This window comes from Canis aureus, chromosome 8, assembly GCF_053574225.1.
Source record: "Canis aureus isolate CA01 chromosome 8, VMU_Caureus_v.1.0, whole genome shotgun sequence".
NCBI lineage: Eukaryota > Metazoa > Chordata > Mammalia > Carnivora > Canidae > Canis > Canis aureus.
This window is the reverse complement of record NC_135618.1, coordinates 5,744,528-5,760,735: the sequence shown is the minus strand read 5'-3', so window position 1 is coordinate 5,760,735 and position 16,208 is coordinate 5,744,528. Positions and strand designations below refer to the sequence as shown.

General features: G+C 51.9%; 1 protein-coding gene across 4 annotated transcripts in view; it reads right to left on the bottom strand.

Annotated features, from left to right (window-relative positions):
* Positions 1-220: 220 nt before the first annotated feature.
* Positions 221-16,208, bottom strand: part of TNNI3K (TNNI3 interacting kinase) — a 284,328-nt gene continuing 268,340 nt past the window's right edge. For 3 of the 4 annotated variants that reach the window (XM_077905047.1, XM_077905041.1, XM_077905046.1), the window contains 3 exons: positions 4,177-4,256; positions 685-799; positions 221-642 (listed from right to left, as the gene is read on the bottom strand). In XM_077905047.1, coding sequence (XP_077761173.1) covers positions 723-799; positions 4,177-4,256 — 157 coding nt within the window. In that variant the 3' untranslated portion in view covers positions 221-642; positions 685-722. Of the gene's footprint in view, positions 643-684; positions 800-2,090; positions 3,007-4,176; positions 4,257-16,208 lie in introns of those variants that run through there. The other variant, XM_077905043.1, reaches the window with a different exon arrangement.

Sequence of the window (16,208 nt, the reverse complement as noted above, 5' to 3'; positions counted from 1 at the left end):
GCACAGCGGGTTTGCACTTGCGGGCCCATGTCCTTACGTGAACCGATGGCATTTATGACACCTTGGTGCTAATAGCGACGAGCGCAGGGCGCTCGGGGTCATGTACGGGGAGGCTGAATGACTGAGCCCAACATTTTGGGAGCGTCCTGACCTGAAGGTCATCACCGACACGTCATAAAGAAGGTATAGGCAGAAGACGGCTTGTTGGAATGACAGGTGCTTCTGGATCCCTTTTGTGGGCCAACAAAGAACCTTTAATCACAGAGCTGGGTGCTGGAGGTGACATAATATGGGAAAATGAATAATATCCCCCCCCCAAAAAAAAATCACATCAAACCCACAGATCTCAAACACAAGTCCACAGAATAACGTGGCAAGCGCCCACCACGGACTCGGGCCCCATCCGCAAGCAACGATACCGATTTGTTCTTTCAGTTACAAAATCCAAACCAATTCTTTAAGGACCTTCCAGGTCTTGGTTCTTCCAGGTCTTGCGTGTTGTTCTGTAGCCACAAATCCAAAGCCCGAGTTGCGGTGGGGAATGAAACAGGACCAGAATGAACAATAATGAGGAGACCTTGGAGGGTAAAACATTATGATGGGACGCGAGCCTGCCCGGTTGGGAGGGAGAGCCGGCCGTAGGTCCTGGAGAGCCGTCCGTAGGTCCAGGAGAGCCGTCCGTAGGTCCTGGAGAGCCGGCCGTAGGTCCTCGCCGCACGCGGTCAGCCGCTGTCCTCGCAGCGGCCTCTACTCCGGCAGGAATGAAGCTGCATCGGGCTCATGGGGTCGGACACGTAGCCTGCATCAGAGTAGACGCCCGCTGTCACCTACCGGCCCGTGTCCATCCTGCCCTTCTCTGCCCCCCCCCCCCCCCAGCGCCCCACAGAGCTTCTCCCGGCTCCCGGAACACTCTGGGAAGACTTGCTGGCAGCAGCTGTGGAACGGAGGCAAAGTGCAACATGCAAACCAGAGAGCTGAGACCAGAGGACCGCGGAGGGCGGGGGTGTGATGTGCACCCCAGTGGGCCATAGCAGGGGACGGTTCGAGAAGCTGGTGGGTCGCGGTGGCGAGAACCATGGGCTTCCCTGTCAGGCAAGTCTGGGTTTAAACCCTGGCTCCTCTGCTTACTGGTTCTGTGGTTTGTGTCCACTTAACCTTTCTAGGCCTCAGTGTCTTCATCTGCAAAAAGGATCCCTGATCCAGAAGGTTGGGAACGTGCGGCAGACCATCCCTAGGGTGCGTGACACCGCCGGGGCGAAGCGGAGAAGGGGGGCTGGCGTCAAGGACAAGGAAAGAGCCGCTCTCTATGGCAGGTGGCCTCTGGTGAGGTCTTGTTTTGTTTTTGCTCCCTGAGCACCCGGGTCTTGAGTGCACCCCCATGGTTGGCCTCGATACCAGCGGGATTCGATGCTCATTGAAGCCAAGGCCCCGGCTGAGCCCAAGAAGGCAGCCCGAGGCCCAGGCCCAGGCCCAGGCCGCTGTCCTAGAGACCGCGGGCCGGGCGGCACCCGTTCGTTCCTCTGATGGCTGGCTGCGTTTTCAGAGCGAGGGGAGGGAGGCGGGCCCAGGTCACATGGGAGCAGGTGCCACAGAGGGGGAGCCGAGGGGGGAGCCAAGGGGAGGGGAGGCAGGCCCAGGTCACATGGGAGCAGGTGCCAAGGTGCCACAGGGTGGGGCGAGGGGAGGGGAGGCAGGCCCAGAGCACATAGGAGCAGGTGCCACGGGGAGGGGGGGGGGCGAGGGGAGGGGAGGTGGCCCCAGGTCACATGGGAGCAGGTGCCACGGCGGGGGGCAGCTGAGGGGGAGAGCCGAGGGGAGGGGAGGGGGGCCAAGGTCACATAGGAGTAGGTGCTACGGGGGGGCGACCCGAGGGGAGGGGAGGTGGGCCCAGGGCACATAGGAGCAGGTGCCACGGGGGAGGGGGAATGGAGGGGGCCAAGGGGAGGGGAGGAAGGAGGGGAGGTGGGCCCAGGTCACATGGGAGCAGGTGCCATGGGGTGGGGGGAGCCGAGGGGAGGGGAGGCGGGCCCAGGTCGCATAGGAGCAGGTTCTGCGGCGGGGGGGTGGGGGGGGAGTCGAGGGGCGGCAGGATACACAGCCCGGAATCCCAATTTTGGGGGGCTTCCATGGAAGTCTGAGGGGTCAGGCCCAGCGTTTCATGGCCTGCAGCCTGACCCCGCACCTGGTCTCAGGTCTCAGGTGTTCGGCGCCGTGCTTAGGCTCCTCATCCACCTGCTAGGGCAGCAGGCAGTGCAGGGCCCCAGCGCCCCTCTGCCTGTCCCCGGGGCATCTGGGGTCCCCACGGGGAGGCCTTGTTCCCCGGCGTGGGTGGCAGTCTTCCGCGGCTGGCCCATGGGGGGCTGATGATTTTATTGGCGCGTCATTGCCAGAAGGGCCGGCACCTGTGTGGCCCCCCCCCCCCACTTAGGAGGGACCCAAGAGAAATTGGACCACAGGCTTCCGGAAAAGCCTGAGCCGTGGGCGCCCGCCTTGTTACTTGAGGGTGAGAGGCCTGCGGTAGAGAGAAAGTTGGGGTGTATGTAGTTCCATCTCCCTCCTCTAGCCCTGCTCTGGGGCAGGGGGACAGTTCCCCAAGGAGCTGTTTTGCCCCAGTTGGCTAATGCCATGAAAATGGAGAGCAATGGAAAGTTCTGTCTTGACCCCTGGGACGTTCCTAGGGGGAGATGGAGCTGTATCTCCTTTGCCTGTGGGGCCCGTCCTGCATCCTAACACCCGAGTGTTCTCTTCCACCCCTGGGACCCGGGGTACACACGGAGGGAACCCCAGCTTCACTGCATCACTCCCGTCTCCTCCCTCTTGAGGAGTTCTGCTCCGGGTCTTAGTCCTCCAAGAAACAAGATCGACAACGAAATGCTTCATCTTGCAATGCTCCGTCCACCATGAAAGGAAAGACGTTTGGTCAAAGCACATGTTTCAAAGGATGCCCTGTATATCGTGGCTATGTGGTCGCATCATCTGCAAAGGTCTGGAAAAACGGTATTGTCTCTATAAAAAAACAAAATGTGATGCTGTGACACCCAGAGCACATGTCCCCCCGCCCGGGCTGCGGGACTGGCCATAGATTATGTTGTTAAGCTGCTGATGAAAGGCACTCGACTGCATTCTAGACACGTCCTGGGAGTCAGAGCACAAAGTTTCCCTTCTTTAATGCCCCCCAAGTAGTTTGCCTGCATTTAGCCAGAACAATTTTTTTTTCTTCATTTCTTGAAGGCTCTCGAATGCCTTAGGTAATAACACTCGGCAAAATGAGGGGCATTGGTGGGGATCCCGAAGCGGAGGGCTTGCAGGGTCTATTGCCAGCTGAATCAGAGACCTGGAAACCCATCATCCAATTTATTCTTCCCCAAACCCCGGTTCTTGTAATAAATCTGATCTCTTCAACTGACATACATTTTTCTTTTTTCAGTTCTCCATATTGTCAAGGCAAGTTCTCATGAATAAATGAGCCCATTGTGCTAAAATTCCAATTAAATATAGAGCCTCTCAGGCTTAGAGGTTGGTAAAAGGACATTACAGGCCGAGCACATTAATATGGCAGCTGGTGCTAAGGGCGATTACCCATCCTCTGGCTTCCAGGGGCCTGTATAGACCTGTGTCAACTCTTTCCAAGAGCTTTCTTAATTCCTTTTAAAGTAATTCTGTGCAAAACGGACACCATCCAGGGTATCTTCACCTCTGCTGCAGCTTGTTGAGGGGGTGGCTGGGTTTACGTTTTACCCTTGGGTGCTGGCTAAAGGGGAAGAGCCCCCCCTCCCCAGCAGGTGATGTCATTGCAGAAACTCATCTCCTGTTTCTCTCCTCCCCACGTACCTGTGATGAACTCAAGCAAGGTGGCGACAGGGGGTTCGGAGCATCACAAGGTGCAGCCGATTGTTTGCATGAAGGAGAGTTGTACCTTTTTCCACGTGTGCACACACTCTGCTACGCTTGTACGAGCACAGCCTTAGGCACACACGTTATTAAACTCAATGGTAAATGCAGAGTTTTGTGAGACTTAAGATCGAAGGTCGTACTTTTATAATATAGTAGTTTTTAAGCACCTGTCGTTTCTAGTTATCATATGAAACAAAACCTTTTCTGCCTTGTTATCAGATAAATCATGTCAGCCTCCTAGGGGCAGTTCCCTTAATCAATCTGAAGAATCCGTATACTCACCGTATTTGTCAACGGGCGAGGACTGGAGACCTCTCTTCATCTCCTCCAAAGACAGGCCTTGAGAGGAACACGGCCCGGCGCTGCAAAATCCACGACACACATGATTTCACACTAGGAAAAGCACAGTGGCGGTTTGCTAATCACATTTTTATAAAACACAATCCATTCACTCAGCAGAGGTCCCAGAAAACTGACAAAGTGATACAAAGGTGTTTTTATGCTACAAGCGACTAGTTGGGAAAGAGCTCCCAATTAGTTGGAGTAAGTCCGATCCAGGTGTGAGTCCTGGCTCTTCCAGGTAGGCTCCAAAAGTCCTGGCCCCCTTTCTCAGCCTCAGTTTATTCATCCCTAAAATGGGTAAAGCACATCAATAATCTCCAGTTTGTTTTGATGATGATTAAATGTACCAAAAAGGAGCGTTGAATCGAAAACCCGAGTTAATACCATTGTAGGCCCTACTTAAAAGGAACTGACACATCCAGAACGCTATTATCTCGGTAATAATCACTACCGAGCAACCACACGCCGAGAGATATCGTTAATATTACGCTGCTGCTATTATGATGGTACATGTAAGAGATGGTGATGAGAGTATCTACTGCGTGATCCCTACGTATCAAGCATTGCCCTCTCTCACCTCGCTTAATCGTTACTATTACCAAATCATGTCTGTCATTTTACAGGTAAGAAAACTGAGGCTGGAGCAATTAAGTAACTTGTCACACAGGTTTATAGTTGCATAAACCATATGCAACCATAGGTGGTTGGCTCATCTATGGTTCAGACCCAAGGCTTTCAGGTTCCAAACCCTGTGTGCTTATCCACTGTTCAAGTGGGAAGTCCTTCCTGGTTCCCGACCCTCATGAATCCTGCTCTTCTTCCAACTTCTCCTAGTCTTTTACCACCCTGGTTAGTGGGGTTGCTTCCTTTTTTACTTCTTCAGGCTCAAAACCGGAAGCCACCTTAACCCTCACCCTAATATCGAATCACATCTGTCAGTTAATTATGTAAGTGTGGCCTCTCTGATGTCCCCGTCTCTCACCCGCACCTGAGCATCCTCCAGGAGGCTGCCCTAGTCACCCCTGGTACCGGCCTCACTGTGCGCACAGCAGAACTCTTACCTCCCCCGTCCCAAGCCAGTGCTCTCCATCCCAGTCGCCAGCCAGCACCACAGCATTTAGTCACTGCGGCCAACAGTTTTAGAGTCACCCTTGGTGTCTGGTTCTCTCAATTCAAATCTCTTTAGCTCTGCCTCCAAAACGTAACCCTAATCGGTTCACCCCCTCTTGAGTTTCAAGATCTAGGCCATATCATCTCTTTCTTGTTGGGGGCTCTGCGACTTGCCTCCTCATCCATCGTCCTGCTTTCCCCCCTTCCCCTTATAATCCATTCTCCATCTATTACCCAGAGAGATCTTTTCACAGTAGAAAGCCGATTTAGCCATTTGCCTACTTAAAACCTCCCCAATGGCCTCCCAGTTCACCGAGAGTAAAACGTACTCTAATGCTCTACCCTCACCTCCAAGGCCCTGGGCCCGACTACCTCAACCTCAACTCATACCCTGTCCCCATCTTCTGCTAAGCACTTCCTTCTGTCCCTTGAGCCTTCCGAGCTCTTTCCTAATCCAGAGATTTTTGCATTTGTTAACTCGGCTTGGACTAAACTTCTTAATAAAATTGAATCCCGTTTCTCTGAGGCCTTGGCCCTGCCTTCACCCAAGCCTGGATCCCCCCACATTCAGACCTCGCTTATAACATCACTTCCTCAGAGAGGCCTTCCCTCACCACCATTCCTTGGCTTATTATCACTGTGTAGCTCATCACAACAATGTACTTCTTTCTTTTAGAACTACATAAAATTAAAAAAAAAAAGAATTACATAAAATCATCTTGCTTATCTATTTACTTACATATGCCTTCATGCAATGAGGTTGGAAACCTTGTCTATCTTATCTCCTTTATTCCCTGCTATATACTCAACACTGGTGCCTGGTACATAGGAGAAGCTCAAAAAAATATATATATATAGTTTGAACAATTTAATTAATTAACAGGTCCTTAAAAAATGTCTATCTCTTAAGTCACTCAATTCTCCCCTCCACAAGGTCTTCTGGTGACAAAAATCCTGCCAGGACACTCCCCTGTTCCCCACTGCAGTTCCTTAGGCCAAGGGTCCAAACTCTCTGCGGTCCACACCTACTTGTGTTCTGTGTGTATCTTATGTTCTACAATTCCTCAGCATCGTTTCCCTCCAAGTTCAAGCCGCACTAATAGACTTTGGATTTTCCAAAATATCTTGAATTTTCCTTCCTCCGTAGTTGTGACTGAGCTGCTCTCACTACTTGAATCCACTCGGGGACATCTTTATCCCTGAGGGGAAGCAATACGAAGGAACATTCTGGTGCCAGAGTCCTTGAATTTGAATCCTGAGTCTATTACTTACTAGCGATGGCCCCGGGCCTAAATTAATTAACTGTTCTTTGCCTCTGTTTATGCAACTGTAAAATAGGAATTATAACCAAACTTGGCTTATAAGGTGAATCAGGGGAACTAAAGAATTTACTAAGTTTAAAATACTTTGAAAAGTGTTAGCCCTCAGTAAATCTTACCTACTTTCATTATGCATCAAGGTCCAACTCAAAGGCAATATTTCCTCAGAGTCTTCTTGGAAACTGCACTCAGAATTTCATACCCCCTAGTACTCCGTACTTCTAATACAGTGTTTGTCGGAGTCTGCCTTGGTGTAGTATGATCTGTCTCTGTTTACTAGTAAACCACACTAAACAGAATATTCCTGGAGGTCAGAAACCCTGTCTGACATCTTTGGGCTTAGCCTGTACTTTGTAAATAGTTAAAACAATTAAAGTGCGTAAAATAAAGTTATTACAAAAAGTTCATTTGGAGAAGTTAGATTTTCCTTAATTCTTTTTTAAAAATATTTTATTTATTTATTCATGAGAGACACAAAGAGAGAGAGAGAGAGAGAGAGAAAGAGGCAGAGCCACAGAGAGAGGGGAAGCAGGCTCCCTGCAGGGAGCCTGATGTGGGACTCGATCCTGGGTCTCCAGGATCACGTCCTGGGCCAAAGGCAGACATTAAACCACTGAGCCACCCAGGGATCCCCAGATTTTTTCCTAATTCTAATATAAATCCACACTGCCTAACTTACTTAGCTGCCTTAAAATGACTGCATGTTTGGCCTCCCCCCTTTTTTTTCTTTAAGATTTTATTTATTTGACACAGAGAGAGAGCACAAGCAGGGGGAGCAGCAGAGGGAGATGGAGAAGCAGGCTCTCTGTTGAGCAGGGAGCCCGAGGTGGGGCTCCATCCCAGGACCCCAGGATCATGACCCTAGCAGAGGGCAGATGCATAACTGACTGAGCCACTCAGGTGCCTCTGGCCTCACTTTCTTAAGGAATAAAGTGAAGTTGTGTCTTAGAGGAAAGCAAGGATTCAAAAGAAGTAAAAATATTGACTTAACACGGGGCATGGAATTATCTCAACCACCAATAAGCGTCAAACCACACTCAGTTCTGGGCAACAGAATGCCATTCGAGTTATTTTTTTAGAATAAAAGTTAGCCTTCCAATACCCTAAAATTTACCTACTAAGACCTCTTTAGCATTCTCGCTTTTTAGGAAATGTGCTATACACAGTAGTCTTGGCAACAAGACTATAGGGAATAAATATTTTATCATCAAAAAGGCTATCTGGTTTCCTATGAATAAAAGCCCGTCTCCAAGCTGTCTTATTTATTCAGTTGCTGAATGCAATTCATGCCAGGGGCCTTAACCTCCCCGCCCAAGAGAGCCCGCATGGGCCGGCTGCGGACACTGTTCTAGGATGACAGACAGATGGAAGCTAAGCGCACCCCGGGCAGACAAAGCAGAAGAAACCAGACCCTGATCAATGGGACTAGTTGTCCTCAACCCATGTGCGTCCAGACTTCAGCGGGAGTTTCACAGGAGCCCAGAGTTCAGGAGACACACCCGCAGGGCCTCCGTTTGCTGAAGTTGCGGTCGGTGAAGATAAGCATTTCCAGTGATGCCGCCGCCCCACGAATTCAATGAAAGTAAATGTGAACTAATGGCAGGTAAGAAAAGCACTCAGTTTTGCAGTGTTTCGGTATTACTAGTCAACGAGGAGGCCTTCTTTATGCTAAAAGGGTGTTGCATATTATATATAGGCACATATACGAATGCTATCGGATATTGTACGGGTAATATCATGTATTTGTTTAATGAGGATGTAATGACATTTTCTCCTTTACAGAGGATGACAGGCTCTTTATGTTCGCTTTTACACACGGCCCCATCATAGCGATACATTATATTTTCGTACTAAAAGAGGGCTTCAGTCATTTTAGACTACCTAGTTCAAATTAGCTCCCTGGCGTAAATATAAAGACAGACGTAATCATCAGCCATTGTCTCTTACGGAGGTGCCCTGGTGGGTGAATGATTTATCCAAAATCAAGAGCAGAACTAGAAGCATATTTTCTGCTTTTCTTTTCTTTTTTTTTTTTTTAAGATTTTATCTTTTTATTCATGAAAGACACAGAGAAAGAGAGAGGCAGAGACCCAGGCAGAGGGAGAAGCAGGCTCCATGCAGGGAGCCTGACGTGGGACTCAATCCCGGGTCTCCAGGATCAGGCCCTGGGCCCAAGGCAGGGGCTAAACCGCTGAGCCACCCAGGGATTCCCCTATTTTCTGCTTTTCAAACCAAGCTCTCTGCGTATAGACTACCTAGCAGATGGTTGGCTACTTAGGTCAGTCCATACTCAACTCCAAAGTATATAATCTGCATTTTTGGGTGTGCCTGCCATCCAGACCGTGGTTTGTCGCACCAGTTAGCATGTTAACAGTCACCTGGTCGGTGAGTGGACTTCCACACCCTCAGCAAAGGCAAGAATGTTCTAAACCAGGAGGCTATGTTGGCTGAAAGGAATGCAGAGAAAACGGTGTCCATGACAAGCACGTTAAGCAAAAAAGTATCATCCAAAGAGAAGTACATCAATATGTATGTAGGATTACAAAAGAGCTATGACAAGTGGGGAAAGTGCTAGATCATAGAATATGCCCAAATGTTCTTCAGAGCAGGAGTAAGGCTGTCTATACACTGAATTAGGGGGTTCATGTACATTCTAGGCACAGCTCCAGAAAGGAATATTAAAACAGAGTTTTCTGTACACTCAAAAAAAAAAAAAAAAAGAGAGAGAGAGAGACCAAATGAACAGATTACTAAAAGCTACCATGGGTTCAATAAGAAAAAAAAAATGGGGGATCCCTGGGTGGCGCAGCGGTTTGGCGCCTGCCTTTGGCCCAGGGCGCGATCCTGGAGACCCGGGATCAAATCCCACGTCGGGCTCCCGGTGCATGGAGCCTGCTTCTCCCTCTGCCTATGTCTCTGCCTCTCTCTCTCTCTCTCTGTGACTATCATAAATAAATAAAAATTAAAAAAAAAAAAAAAGAAAAAAAAATGTTGGGCGCCCCGGGTGGCTCAGCGGTTGCATCTGCCTTGGGCTCAGGTCATGACCCCGGGGTCCCGGGATCGAGTCCCGCATCGGGCTCCCTGCATGGAGCCTGCTTCTTCCTCTGCTGTGTCTCTCCCTCTCTCTCTCTCTCTCTCTGTGTCTCGTGAATAAATAAAAAAATAATTTAAAAGATGTTAGGTTTGCTTTATTTCTTCGTGTTGAAGATAAATTTAAATGGGAAATCCACAGGGGGAACACACGCCCGGATTCCCGCAGATCCTGGACAGAGTTTCTCCTGATTGCTCGTAAGAAACAAGAGGAGATTCGTGTCAAATGACAGGTGGTTAGATTGAATTGTCACTGGCTGAACCAGAGAAGAACTGACATAGACTTCAGGTAGGTGACATTCTTCAAAGAGGGGAGCCGAGCCTTAGATACGGGGAACGGTTAGAAGAAAATGAAGCTAGAATTGTCCTAAAATAGGCTGGACTGTTCCAGAAGGCGGTACTGTCCCATCCCATCCCTGGAGGTTTGCAAGGTATGGCTGGAGGGCCTCAGGCCTGGGGTAGGGGGACCCGAGCGACGGGACATTCCAGCTCCCTCCATGCCCCACGCTCGGTGGCGCTCTGGGGAGTGTTCCCGGGTCTGTGAAGCTGGTTTTCATGTGTGGGCGAGGCGGGGGAGGTGACATTTCTCGTCGAGGCGGCCGACTCTACCTTCCTTCTCTGTGGTGTCGGCCGTTGGGCCAGGGCCAGGGCCGAGGGCCTGCCACGTGAGCCCATGGCTCAAGGCCTGGCGTGACAGGCCGTGCAAGGCCGGTGCCCGGGAGTCCGAGGCCGCTTCACGGGAGTCTTGATAGAAGATAAATTTGTAGAACATTCCTGTCGCAGTGCCTGAGGGGTAGAGAAAGAACTCTCTGGAAAACACGCAGTCGGGCGGCCCGGGTGGCTCAGCGGTTTAGCGCCCGCCTTCAGCCCAGGGCCTGGTCCTGGAGTCCCGGGATCGAGTCCCCCGTCGGGCTCCCTGCGAGGAGCCTGCTTCTCCCTCTGCCTGTGCCTCTGCCTCTCTCTCTCTCTGTGTCTCTCATGAAAAAATAAATAAAATCTTAAAAACAAAAAACCCAACACTCAGTCAGCTCGTAATCCAGGCAGGGACACCGTCAAGCAAGGCCCGGGCCGAGCAGGACGAGTCCTGTCCAAAGGGGCTGCAGGGGAGGCCGGTGCCGTGTCTCCAGGCCCCGGGACGGGTTCACACGGGCCCGGGGGAGCCTCAGCGCCGCCGGGGCCCGGCCTGCAGCCGTCGGGCCTGCTGGGGTTGCAGCCCCGAGTCCGGGCCTCGGCTGTGGGCCTTCGTGCCTTCCCGGGACGCCCGCTGGCGCCGCAAATGCTTCTGACTGGATTTCGGCCCAAAGAAGGCAGCGGGTGGGCGCCCGGTCCCGCGGAGACCATGAACCCCCACCCCTCCCAGGTGGGCTTGCAGCACCGGGGCCTTGCATCTGGAGCGTTCTGGCCAGTGACCAGACAGAATCAGAGACCCCGGCCATGGGGCTGGCCCACGATGACGGGAGGCGGGTTGCTCGTGCCCGTGGAGGCCTCTGTCGCCGCACACTTCCTCTGAGGCCCGCCCGCAGGTGCTGGGGGAGGCCCGGATCTGGCCTCCCAGAGAAGTGACCCGCGTGGGCTCCGGGGCTCGGGGAAGCAGGCCCGACGGCGGCCCGGGGCCCCGCAGTCCCTGCTCCCTCTGCCCAGGCTCGCGGCCCTCAAGAGCAGCGCGTGGCCAGCCACTGGTCTCCCCCGACGTGGCCGCGAGCTCCAGGTGGGGTTCCCTGCCTGTGAAGACGGTGAAGACGGTCGCGACGTTCCTCGTGGAGAAACGCCCTTCACCGTCGTGCAGAGAGCGGGACCAGCTTTGTCCCACCTGGCTTTGTGAGAGCTTCTAGACAATTCTTACCTTCTCCTCTCCCCCAAGGGCTTGCCCGTCCCGGGCGGCGATGGCCAAACCTGAGACGGAACGTGCTCAGCGTCCTAAGCCAGGTGCTTCCGACGGCCGCAGCTCTCTAAGCTGCCCGCACGGATTCATCTTCCTACACGTTGCACAGAAGACCACTAGGTTACTGGTGTGGTTAGAGACCTTCTTCCATTCGAGTTGGTCCAATTAGCTTTTACGCAGCTAAAGGTGCCCTCGGGCTACTGGTAACCTAGAAGGCTTAGCCACCTGGACTTTGCAAAGGCAACACCATCCCGAGGCCTCACAGCTTCGCAAAGATGCTTTGTGGTTTGTTAGGATTTCTTTCTTTTTCTTTTCTTTCTTTCTTTTTTGCCGTCTGTCATAACGATGTTACTTGTGAAAGAATATTAGCAGGGGGATCAATGGCCTATGCACCTTCATCCCCTTCCTCAAGGGGAACCTATCCGAGTTAAAAGCCATTTCTTTCACTCAAAGTGCAACACAGACAGGTAACATCGAACCAGAACCTAAGTCCTCTGACACTAATCTAGGGGACTAAGACCAAGAAAAGGTAGAGAAACAGCCTGTTTGATCCCTAATAAAGGTGTTTACACGAGGAAAATAAATGCTTTGCCATAGAAAAGGCTACTGGAGTCAGCGGGCTGTTCCTTTTGGCATTTAGCTGGAAACAAATAGATCTGTTTAAAACAGATCTGTCACCAGGGATAAAGGCCTTTCTATGCTTCGCAGCGTCTGGGTAGCCCACCTTTTCTCTGGCCGAGAGAGAAAGATGACGTTTCTAGTGGAAACGGGATCACCTTTGGCCTAACTTTGAAACAGTCCAGTCGGACTCTTAGGAATTAGCATTTGTTAATTTATCAGCGAAGTTCAACATATTTATTTATTCATGATTTCATCCTGGCTGTTTTCAGAACATTATTTTGTCTCTGTCGATATTCCCTACTTGATAACATCCTAAATTAAAACAAATTTATTGCTCCCATTACAGTGAATGGGCAATGGCCGAAATATCTAGTGGGGCCAGAGGTCAGAGCAAAACATCTCTTTCAGGAACATCAAACCCATCTGCTTTCTTTCAATGGCAAATGTCCCCGGGCTATAAAAGGCCCGGAAGACTTGGCAATGGGTCACGGCTCCTCTGGAGCCATTAGGCAGATATCCAAGGTCTCGGGCTCCCCCATTTTTAAGAGAAAAAGCAATTAGGAAAAGAGTTATGAATAAGGAAAAATGCAGCAAGAATTGAAAGTGCCTGCTAGTTCCTTGATGGCTCATGCATTTTTAATGTCCTCCACAGTAACCTAACAATACCACCACCTCTCAGGTTACCTGTACTTCAAGCAGGCGTAAGTGAGGAATTGTGCAATCCGGTAGGAGGTGCACTTTGCACGCTTCGACTGCTAAAACTCAGGAACGTCCTTTAAATACAGCCCAAAACCTTTCTTATCCTACAATTTTTGCACTTACTATCATCCCCCCTGAAAAAAGGGAAAATTTCAAATTTTAGAACTAGGAGATCTTGGGAACATGACGGTCATAAAGCTCAGCCCCGACTCCTCCATTTACTCAAGCTCCCATTTTACCGAGAAGGAGGTCGAGGCCTCGTGAAGTGAAACGACTTACCCAACTTCATATACCAAGGTTGTGTAGTGAAGCCAGGAGCTACCCTGGAGGTCGAAACGTCTAGTCTTTGATCATTTTTATTTCTCTCTCTCTCTCTCTCTCTTTTTTTTTTTTTTAAGGAGAAAAGAGAATCAAAAACTTGTTGCATACCTGCTAAGCATCAGGGACTCTGCTAGAGACCTTCCAGATCTCATTACGTTCGCTCCGTCTAACAACCCGTGTTACGCGTGTGGAAAAGGAGTCTGGGTCTTGTCCAGGATCACGCGGCTGTAATTCAAACGCAGGCCCGAGAGCACACGAATCAGCTGTTTTCCTTAACTGAGCTAGTTCTAGGGAAGATTCCAAACTTACACCTCTGACCTGGTCTCTCTCCTTCTCTCCTTTTTTTTTTTTTTTTTTTCTCCCTGGTTGATTATCAAGCAGGACGCCAGGTGCCGTGCTAAGTGCTAGGAACCCAGATACGAGTGTGATGGACGTGGACGCTACCCTTTGGGGTAAACAGAAATGCAGACCTGTATCTTAGCAGAATCCTAAAATAAAGACCTTCTCCTCTAGAGCCTGAGATATAATCATTTGGTTTCATCTACTCCCAGACTCTGTTCCAGCTTTGCCCGTTGTCTCAATAACGTTCTTTACAGCAAAAGCTTTGGATTCCGAAGCACACGTTGCATTTAGTTGTTCTGTTTCTTTAATTTCCTTCCATTGCAAACAGTTTCTCGGTCTTTACTTGGGTTTTTTTTTTTTTTTTTTTTTATGACCCTGAACATTTTTGAACAGCACAGGCCAGGAATTTTGCAGAATACCCCTGGGTTTGGTTTTACCCGAGGCTTACTCCTGGCTAGATTCACGTTCTGTACTTTGTGTTCTCTTCGTCGCAGCCCATCACATTTTCATTTGCCCCGCAATTGCGTTCCTCATTTTCATGACTTGATCAAGCTGGTGTCTGGCGGGACCCTCCACCACAGAACTACTCTTTTTGTAATAAATAAGTATTTTGTGGGGAGTTGCTGCGAGACTGTATAAATACCCCACATCTCAACCAAATCTCAAGATCTTCATTTATTTATATCCGTATGGATTTCAAGTTACTATTTTACTCAACGGATTAGAACGCTACTGTCATTATTTTGAAGCTGGAATCGTCTGGTGGTTGGCAAGCGGGGGCCCCTTTAAGCTGTCCCTCTGCTGCGTGCTCCTCTTCGGGGATCTCTTTACTTTCTGGCACCAGACGTTCCAGGCTTTGGCTCGCTTCTTGTCCCGGCCTTGACCCCTGCCCTGCTCCGGAATGGTGGGGGGACAGTGCTTGCAAACCAAGATCGGGGCGCTCGGCGCGCTCCTTGTGGAAGTGTCGCTGCCCCGGCCGGCCCTCTGGCGGAGCGGGCAAAGGTGATGAGCGGGCAGGTATACAGGTGCACGCGTGAGCACGCTCAGACCTCCCCTCCGCCCGCACATCACGAATCCGTGCCCTCTCTCCAGTCCAGTCCCCCGTCGCGGCGTCCGTTCTACGTGTCTCCCTTTCCACGGCCCTTCCCTGACACTGGGAAACCTGCTCCCTGTCGTCCTTGGCACATTTACCCGTTTGATCCGTGCCCCCAAGCGTGCCCCTCTCCGGGTGCCGTCACACAACCGTCCCTCGACACGGATGTGGACGTCCTCCTGTGCCCGACGTGTGCTCCCCTGCTGTCCCCACCCGCTCGTGCTCCGACTCAGCGCCCCGGGCTACTGCCCACCCGTTTGCCCCAACAGGTGCCTCCTCACCCACCTTGGGCTCCGGCGCTGAGCTGTGCCCGACCTGATGGACTCCCCACCCCGTGCGGGTCCCAGGCACCAGCACAGGCCGCCTGGCTACGCTTGGACCCTCCTCCCCACCCTGATGTTTCAACCTCCCCACACCAGGCCCCTCTCTGTAGCCTTCTCAACCTGCGTGGAACCTCAGGGACCACCGCCTCCCCACAGGAACCCCCCCCCTGCAAGGGCTCCGACACGCCATGGGGGGCCCTGCTTCCCCTCTCACCGATGCCCTCCCTGCCAGGCTTGGACGCTGACCTCGTGCCGGGTCTCCCACGTGGGTGCCTTCCTCCCGTGCCCGGGCTCCAGAATCTCGGCTGCGCGCCGCACACCTTCCTTCGGCCTGGCCCAGCTCGGACACTGCGGGCCTGGCGCTGCCCCCCGTGCCGGCCGCGTGGGCACTCTCGGCGCCCTGCTCGGACCCAGACATCCTGTTCCAGTCCGGGGAGCGCCCAGCCTTGCTCAGCCCTATCTGATGGCTTTCGGACCAAGCCATTTAGAAGGAAAAGGGAAGGGACGGGGAGTAACCAGGACGAACTGTTCAAACTGTTAATCAGATCATCTCTGATGACGTCTCTGCTCCGAATCCCTCGGGGATGTCCTGCACCTGCAGGACAACGTTCTAGCGCCCGGTTCCGGCTGATAAAGCTTCGGGGGTTCGGCCTCCACCTGGTAGCACTCTCGCCCGCCTCTTTCCCGGGTCCTCCACACAGCCCGCCTCCGTCTCTGTCCCCTGCCCTACGAACTCTGCACGCGCTTTTCCTCCCTGCCCACCGCTGTGTCTCAGGACCCCCCTTGTCTGGGCCATTGCGAGCGCCCATCCTAACTGGGCTCCCGGTCACTCTTCATCCTCCAGCTCGTTCTAACGGCCTGCACAGTACTTGGCCACCAGCTCGTTTTCTTGGGTATTTGTTCATTGTTTGTCGCCTGCGTAGCCCGATGCGGTGCCCTGCCTCGATCTACCTGGGAAGTCACCTTTACAACTTTCTGGTCACGCTCATGGCTTCCCGCGCCTGACCTCAAAGGATCGCTAACTAATCCTCCTTCCCACCCACCCCAGTGAGCGAGCCTCCATCAGTGACGAACAAGAGGTGGCGGATAAAAGTACTCGGGCATCCTGGCTCCTCGTTGGGAAAATTCTGAGGCGTGGTCTATGCCCCCAGAGGTCACAACGTGACACTAAG